The sequence below is a fragment of the Phalaenopsis equestris genome, unplaced genomic scaffold, assembly GCF_001263595.1.
Source record: "Phalaenopsis equestris unplaced genomic scaffold, ASM126359v1 Scaffold000846, whole genome shotgun sequence".
In the NCBI taxonomy this organism is placed as follows: Eukaryota; Viridiplantae; Streptophyta; class Magnoliopsida; order Asparagales; family Orchidaceae; genus Phalaenopsis; species Phalaenopsis equestris.
The window spans coordinates 131,851-141,157 of NW_018165286.1; the positions used below are offsets into that span (position 1 = coordinate 131,851).

General features: G+C 31.2%; 1 protein-coding gene across 1 annotated transcript in view; it reads right to left on the reverse strand.

Annotated features, from left to right (window-relative positions):
- Nucleotides 1-481: 481 nt before the first annotated feature.
- Nucleotides 482-9,307, reverse strand: part of LOC110031819 (aldehyde dehydrogenase family 2 member C4-like) — a 13,509-nt gene continuing 4,683 nt past the window's right edge. The window contains exons 4-9 of the mRNA XM_020735226.1: nt 9,223-9,307; nt 8,940-9,113; nt 8,687-8,824; nt 1,189-1,326; nt 1,032-1,093; nt 482-807 (exon numbers count right to left, since the gene is read on the reverse strand). The exon at nt 9,223-9,307 is cut by the window's right edge and continues 20 nt beyond it. Coding sequence (XP_020590885.1) covers nt 534-807; nt 1,032-1,093; nt 1,189-1,326; nt 8,687-8,824; nt 8,940-9,113; nt 9,223-9,307 — 871 coding nt within the window. The 3' untranslated portion in view covers nt 482-533. The remainder of the gene's footprint in view (nt 808-1,031; nt 1,094-1,188; nt 1,327-8,686; nt 8,825-8,939; nt 9,114-9,222) is intronic.

Below are 9,307 nucleotides of genomic sequence, written 5' to 3' on the forward strand. Positions count from 1 at the left end.
AGGTTTATTGTTCCTTCAAATTCATTTATAATCAAAATCCATGAGGTATCCCATTTAGTCAGCAAAGATCAAATATGTTCCAGTGGATAACACTTTTTAAGGGTTGGAGGTAAAAGATGAGCCTGAAGCCTTTCAATCATATTTGTTTAAAATGTATATGATCTTCTTTCGTCATTTTGTTGTCTACCAAAAGACCTTTGTCCATGATAGCACGAAAAGTATCATACTTTAGAAGGATATTATACAGGCCTCACACTTTAAAAAGCTTCAATTCATGCATTTACAGATTATGGGAATCCTTCTATAAAAACAGCTTTAATTTTTGTATGATGCAAATGATATTATGACAACCAGAGCAAAACATTAAGGAAAAAAAAAGGGTAGTTCCACAATGCATTACTCTGAAGTTTCAAAATATATTTTTCCTAAAACTATAACGTTCAAAAGCAAAACTTTATTTTCTCACGAGGCAACAGCAAGAGAAGAGAACTTATGGTAATTTCTCTTATACTCAGCAAGCAAAAATCAACAGCTTAGAGCCAGGGAGAAGATTCAATTGGATGGATAACAGACTTGACATTTAAATACTTGTCGAGTGCTTCAATTCCCTGATCCTTTCCAAATCCACTCATCTTGAAACCACCAAATGGGCAAGCCGGATCAAAAATAAAGTAGCAGTTGATCCATATTGTTCCTGCACGCACAGATCGTGATACCCTATTTGCTATATTCAAGTCATTGGTGATGATACCAGCTGCAAGTCCATAGCGAGTTGCATTTGCTTTTTCAATCGCTTCCTCAATTGTCCTGGCAATATTGAAAAGCAATGAAAATTAAATAAATTTATTTGGTTTCTTTCCTGAAATTTACCTTGAATTTGATTCACTTCATTACCATTTATTTAACATTGCATGAGGTGTTGTTTTTGCCACTTCAAATTAAGATAAATGTCTAATGAAAAACTTTATTATTTATAAGGTTTTTCATTTATATTTAAGACACTGCTTCTGGTGATAAGTAAAGATGCTTACTTGAATTTCATTAAAGCCATCACAGGACCAAATATCTCATCACGTGCTATGGTCATATGCTCCTGCAGAAAGAATTACAAGAAATTATCAAAGCAAATTTGGACCAAATTAGTCTGAGATTATTGATAAGGCGGCCTGATATTTACAAGTATTTTACCTCTACTTCAGTAAAAATGGTCGGCTCGATATAGTATCCCTTGTCTCCAATGGACTTTCCTCCGGTGAGTAAAGTGGCTCCATCATTTTTGCCTTGCTCAATGTATCTTAGAATCTTTTCAAACTGTCGTTTATCAATCTGCATGCTCAATAGAACGGAAAATTAAAATGATGTATGTATACTATATAGTTTGGTCTCTTTGATTCAGTTGTTCCATTAAGTATTGGATGGATAATTGGATTAGTAGTCATACATTGTCTACTATATTTCAAGAACTACTTCTAGTTTAAAATTAAATTTATTTCATTCATTTGAAATTTAATTTATCACGATTAAATCTCTATACATTGGAATAAAGGTATATATTTGAAATTTTATCACTGTAAGGGGCTTGTTTAACATTTTTTGATATTATGAGCCTCTTTGCTAAATTGAATTTAGATGAACTTGGTAAAACTATTAACCAAAAACTTTATAGAAATTTGATTGGTTCACTTTTATACCTTACTACTTGTAGGCCTTATATTATATTTGCTATTTGTTTGTGTGCTCATTTGCAAGCCAATTCTCAAATTTGATGACTATTATACTCAAATTTGCATATAAAGCACTATTTTCTCACTAACCAATTGAAAACCTTTTGAAATAGTCTACGAGAATAACCATAAAAAAATTTATTGATTTAGATAGCACACCCAGTAATGATCTCTAATTTAGCATTTTTTTTTTGTTTTTAATTTTTATAAACAATAAATAGGAATACGTAAGAAAAAGAGACTAGATATCATTAAATACATTAAATATGTTGAATAAATAGATAAAAAATTAAACTTTAAATAAATATTATTTTAGAGATTATTTAGTGATATGTATCACATTTGAGACTTTTTCTTCCACAAAATATAAAAAGTTACACGTGAGAAAACGAGCCGTTTAAGATTGTTAGAAAAACTTTGTACAAATGGTTGTATCATTGAAATGCCTCCAAACATTTTTATTACCCATTTTTTTATAATTTGAAAGTATTAATAAGATTTAAAAGCAATATCATAACTTTAGATTAGAAGAGTAACACTATTTCAGAGAAGATGGAAATCAGTTGCGGGTTTTCTTTTTCTAGCCTTCATATATTAAAGTTAAGCATACTATCAAGGATGATATTCCATCAGATGGAGATGTTGTATATATGTACTTATCTCTAAAAAATACTTATATCACTTTTGTTCTCCTTCTCTCTACTTTTCCTTCAAGTTGACAATTCTCTAGGCTTGGCTCCTTTTCTTTTGGCTCCCTTAGTTTATATTTTACATAGTAATAGTGCTCTTGATTCAAAATTCATTAATCTCAGAACCATGTTAGTATTGTCTCTAGGTAATTACAATCTTGATTTCATCATTGGCATCTAGTCTAAAAATGCGTAGGATCATGTGACTGTTTGAAGCAGTTTTATCATTCAATAAAGTTCTTTTGAAAGACGCATTGGCGGAAAAAAAAAGGCCCTCTGTGATTAAAATGGCAAAAAATTATCGTTATTGCAAACAACTTTGTGAGACGCTTGGCGAGCGCTGCTTCACCAAATGAAAACTTTCTCAAGCGTCTGCATTCACTTCAACGCAACAGAGGTTCAACGTCTTCTCAAACGAAGCTTTAATTGCACCTCCATTTCAATAAGTAGCCAAATTGTAGTAAAGCTTTGAGCCTCCATGTTCACAAAAGTCTCCTTCCACTGGTAATCCCAAATCTAATTTTTGTTAGGTCCTTCATAAGATTTATGGGTTCCCATTTAATTCTAAGCATCAAACTACACTCATAGTGCATAAAAAAATGGTTACATCTTGTTTAATCTATGGGTTATACTAAAACCTTTTAACTTAATAGAATTTAAAAATGAAAAGAGAGATGCAAAAGTCTTCAAGAATATAGACTATGCGAACTCTTAATCTAGACAGTGGGAAAAGTAGAAGGAAGTTAGAAACCTTTGTCCCTTCCCATAATGTCCTATTTATAGGTAGGGGTCTAGGATCTTGAGTGCTACATGAAGAGCCGTAGATTGAGCTATATGCATGTGAGATGAGTATAATATAATTTAAAAGTATTGGGTTGCATTTTTTTAAGTACAAAATTAAGCTTGAACAAGTGATCTACTGTATAAAGGGTTTTATTGTGTCTCCTTAAAATATAGACCGAGTAGCTTTCTTAGTTATAAGTTGTTGTATAGGATTGTTAATTTTGAGAGTAGTGGTAGAACGAAATATGTTCTTCTTTGAGCTTGTTAGATATTCCTCCTATAATTTGTCATTTGAGCATCTCAAGTTTTGTTGGACGATGCCTTAAAATCTAATTGAGTCCTCCTCGAGCATGGCTAGTGATCTTTCTTAAAAACTAGTTATTAAGATCATCTTCATGTACTCCTTTTTGGTGTTCCTCATCTTAGATATATTGATCTTAAAATCAAGGCTCAAGCTTAGGTACAAATAAATTTGTAACTAACATCCTAAAAGACAAAATTAAAAAAAAAATAACATTTGAGGATATAAAAGACGGGATAACCAATATTTAAAATTCCATCATTATAACTTTTTCATCAACTTTTAAGGAATCCAAACTCAATAAGGCAATTTAAAACCTACATTCACCTTGATCTAAGGGAATAATCCACAAAGTATTTCCTAACAATCTTCACATTTCTCAAAAAATTATGAAGCATGACACATAAAAAGTTGTTCCATTCTTTGGAGGAAATTTGCTATATGGGAATGTAAACTAAATATCCCAATTACTTTAATTTGGAAAATCCATAAATATTTTAAACTTATAGTTTAAAATCTCAATCATTTGCAGAAACTCGCCACTTAAGTTACATAAAGCTTTTTAAAAAAGCTCATCAGTTATTTTCTTCTAACCTAGACAAAATCGAGATAAGAATTCATCAAATTAGGCAAGTGCAACATTACATCACAAATCAATCTTTGGCTTTCAAATCCTTTCCAAAAAATAAAATATATTGCAATAATTCATTCCTAATAAAATTCTATAATATTATAAAAACTCTCCAATTTTGTTATTCTAATTTAATATCTTGATTCATTATTCATCATGTTCCATAATTTTGAAAGACTACCTCTCAATACTAGGAAGCTCATTGGATTAATAAATTCTGGTTTTTTTTTTTTTCATTTTTTGTAGAACATATATGGAACTTTCCAAAGAATGAAATTTATGATTTGGTAGCCTATAAAAGTCCCTTTATCATTGAAAGTCTACTATACCTGACATTGTTATTTATAATCATTTGATAATTGAGAAAAAAAAAAAATTTATTTTAAAATGGTGCAAATGACATGCCAATTTACAACTTATAACCGTAGAAAGCCCAAACCCTAATATCTAGCTCATTGTTTTCTTGCAAAGAAACATAACATTGAATAGTGCATGAGTTAACTTTATTTGGTGGGTTTGGAAGAGAACCATTGCAAACACAAAATCCTAGTGAGGTTCATCAAAAAAGATAACAAAAAAAATTTAGGACATTGAACATCATGCGAGTCAAAATAAGAAGAAAATTATGATTCAATATTACTTCATGAGATATTTGATAATTTTGAAACTCTAAGATAATAAAAATACTATAAGATATGTTAATTATTAAAAATTTAATTCATGCATCATGTTTAATCAAACGTTTGACCTATTAAAAACTTAATTCATGCATCATGTTTAATCAAACGTTTGACCCTTGCATCGTTCACTGCACTCTAATCAACCAATATATTCAAGAAAAGTATGATGCTTTTTATGAATTTGTTTATCATATATCTTCTTTATGGTTGATAAACTTGATGAACTTAACATGATCTAGCAAGTGTGAAATGCTTGGTTGCTCTAAACTTAAGTTATTTTACTAACCTTCTGATTTGGTGTTTTGGAGTTGTACAAAACTTAGAGTCTGTTTATCATTTCATTGAGGGTTAAAACTTGAGAAAAGAGAACAAGATTGACTCTACATTATAACTTGGTAGCCATCCACTAGTGAAAAGAAGTGATACCCATCACCTCCTTAGACATCTTTTTTTTTATATTCACCAACGTTTTCATTTGCATTTCCTATACAACCTAAGTTAAAACTACTAGAGATTTGATCTTGCAATACATGTTTATTAAGGACTGATCCCACTCAACGATAGGCTCGATGTGAGATTGTAAAGAAAAAATAGTTTTTCTATCTAGACATTAGTATTTGTTTAACTAATTTATGTTGTGCATTAAACATCATTTTTTTATAGATGCCTATGAAGATATTTTAAAAATATAGTGTTTTTAAATTAGAGATTTTTTGGAGTTATTTTTTTCTTAGCATAACACACATTTGAATAATGAATTGTTTATTATGATACTACTGAGAAGCTAATTTTCTATGTTCATCCATGTTTACTAGCTTAATTCCTCTCATAGGGTGACCAAAATTCACTTACTTCTTTCCTTTCTCAACATTGCTTAACCTAGGCTACATATCATAACAACTCCTCACTGCCAGGTGCTTCTATAACATATTTGTTCAATGTAGAGGGCTCATATTGAATCTATCTATTAAGGTCATGCTCTACCCTCATCATTAACGATGTGTTAAAATTTCTATTTTGGTATTAGGGACGCCCTATATTTTTTGTAAGGTGCTCTACAACTAACTCAAGACATCAAATTGACCCAATTCAACAAAAGTAGTTGTCATCGAGGATGCTTTTTTTGGAACTTATGCACACACTTGTATATGTTAAACCTTGAACTTAAGACTTTATGATTAAAGAAAAGTTCCCATCACTAGGATAAGTTGGTTGCACATTATTTTCATTACAAAGGATGCTAAAAATTGTGAAGGCCATGATTAAGTTTTTTTAAGCAACTTAGTGATGTGCCAAATTGAAAAGAAATGATAAAGTTTTACTTACCAAGCAACTTGTTGGTAGATGGTTAAATAATAAGTTTCCTTGAATAATCCCTTTGATATTGAATGAATACAATCCAACTCTCTCTCCTACAAATTGATGAAGAACTCAAAAATTTTCTTGGACAATTACATAGATGTTAGCAGCAGCTTCTACGCATTAGTATTCTGTGGCAGCTGTAATGCAACAATTTACTATTAAGCTGCAGTTTCCCCAAAAAGACCCTTACAGAGTCCATATGAATTTGCCATAAACAAAGACTCACCATGATCCGAAAAAAATATGATTAAAACTATGATCAAGCTACCGGTGATTCCCATGACTTGCCCAAGTTAATACCATATGCCTTGTACATGAAGGCACTAACTTATCTCAAAGATGCTTGCTTAGTTCCAAGAGGATTCCTAGCTAAAAGAAACTTACCTTGTTTAGGAGAGCTTAATCAATTGTCAAAAGCACTTGTCCCAACCTAGAAGACAATTCAATCAACCTAAAGATCAATTACTTCATTATCGAAGGCATTTGCCTAATCTTAAACAGAACTATATAAGTTTGATGATTTTTTTCCATTTCACAAGGCAATTTTGTCCAAATAGTTGACAATCCCAAAAAATAAGTTGTAGAAGTTGTTTAGACGGTCATTGAGAGATTTGTCTATGTGTGCTCTCTGAAGTCTTGGTTTTTCTTACCATTTGGTTGTAAGAGTCTATTGATGTGCTTATTAATGTACTATCTAAAATGAAATTTTATTGTTTTTGTTGTAATACCCAAATTTCTATAGTATAGTCAAAGTATTATTTTTTGTAGGGGTTGAGAAAGGAGATTTTATTATACAGCAATAGTAACAAAATCTTTATCCCACTAAGTGGGGTTGGCCACATGAATTCTTTTTTCTCCATTGTGTCCTATGTAGTGTCATATTTTCATTTAATTATAATAAATTAAGATCATTCTTTTTACAATATGCCCAAGTCTTCCTAGGTCTACTTTTACCTTTCTAAACATAAGTTGAATCTAAAACATCTACTCTTTTAATTGAATCATCAAATGGTCGACTTTTAATGTGACCAAACCATCCAAGATGACTCTCTCTAATTTTGTCCGTCATTGGAGCTACATCTATGACGGTTACATCTATCACGGATATATTCATTTCGCATTTTGTCTTTAAGTGTAAAGACACTCATCCACCTAATCATTCTCATCTCGGCAACAGTTAACTTAGTTTTATGCTTCTATTTTAAAGGCCAACCTTCAGCGCCATAGAGTATTGCAGGTCTCATCGCCATCTTATAAAATTTTCTTTTAGGTCTAAATGGTACTTCTATCACTCAATATGTCCGAAGCATTCCTACACTTCAACCAACCAACTTGAATTCTACTAATAGCATCCCCATCAATATCACCATCACATTGAATAATAGACCCAAGATATGTAAAGCGTTGACACCTTTTAATAATTTGATCACCCATAGTTACTTTTTTGTCACTATAGCTACTACTACTACTAAAATTACATTTCATGTATTTAGTTTTAGTTCTACTCAAACGGAGGCCTTTATACTCCAAGGTAGACCTCCATAATTCAAGTTTTTCCTTAGTCTTTTCGCTCTTCTTATCCACGAATGGAAATCATTAGCAAAAAGCATACACCAGGGTACATCCTCATGTAAGTGTCCACTAAGCCCATCTATAACTAAAGCAAAAAATATAAGTGCTTAAAGTCGATCCCTGATGTAAACCAACAGAAATAGGAAAATATTTGGTTAATCCTCCTGTTCGAACATAAGTAACAACTCTTGTATACATATCTTTAATGACTTGAATATAAGTCATATCAACACCTTTCTTCTCTTCTCAAGAACTCTCCAAAGGATATCTCTTGGAACCTTATAGTACGCTTTTTCTAAATAAGTAAAAATCTCATGTAGATACTCATTATCTCTGACCTTCTCCATCTAACATCTCAACAAAATATATAGCTTTCATGGTAGACCTGCCTGGCATAAATCCAACTTGATTATGAGAAATCTTATTATGCTTAAAAAAAAAAAGAGTACATGTCATCCTCCGATGGAGAACATTCTCCTTTCCTTTTCCATTTTAATTTCTTGAGTAAGATTTAGGCTTATTTACAGCTAGAAATACATCCACTTCTTTGATTAATATATAATGGATACATCTTATTTTATTGAAATCTTCTCGATAGACTAACTTCCATGTATTATTTTACCATGTCAGATCATAACATTTAGGACAAGAATTTTAAGGCTATTTGGTACCACACTGCAATCCTGAGTGTATTAAATAAATTATCACATAATGATAATGCTTTTATTGTTTCATATCATCTTCTTTTAGAGAGATAAAACAGCGTTGTACGTGGAAAATAATAGGATATAAAAGATAAATGCATGAAATTTATGCTTATATGTTCAATTTTATTCTGGAAAATGAGTATGTCAAATCATACTTAAAGAAAAAGCAACATTTCAGTAGATATTGATTGATTAAAAAAATAATGAAAACAATAAATTTCTATAATAAATTTATACCTGTGGGCCTTGTTCAACCTTAGGATCAAATGGATCACCAACAACTCTAGACTTTGCCATCTCAACAGATTTCTTAACAAACTCATCATATATTCCTTCCTGAACATAGACTCTTGATCCACACACGCAAAACTCTCCCTGTTATCGAAGAAACAAGTGTAATCAATATAATGGAAATTATTATATTTAATCCTACGAATAAAAACAATGTAATATATATATATATATATATATATTTCAGAAACACATTCACCTTGTTAAAGAAATTAGCAGTATAAGCAATATTAACAGCCATATCCACATTAGCATCATCAAAGATAATGACTGGTGATTTTCCTCCCAATTCAAGCGAAACATGCTTTAAATTGCTCTTTGCCGCTGCTTCCATCACAAGCCGACCTACTTCAGTTGATCCAGTGAAGCTTATCTGATACAAATTAATCAGAAAGCTATATTTGTCATCAAGTATTGTTAAGGTTTTCTAATTCTTTAGTTTAATTTATGGTTAAAACCTTACTAAACAAAATTTAATTAACCTTGTCCACATCCATGTGAGCGGAAAGAGCTGCACCCGCAGTTGCCCCGAATCCAGGGATAATGTTGAGGACTCCATCAGGAATG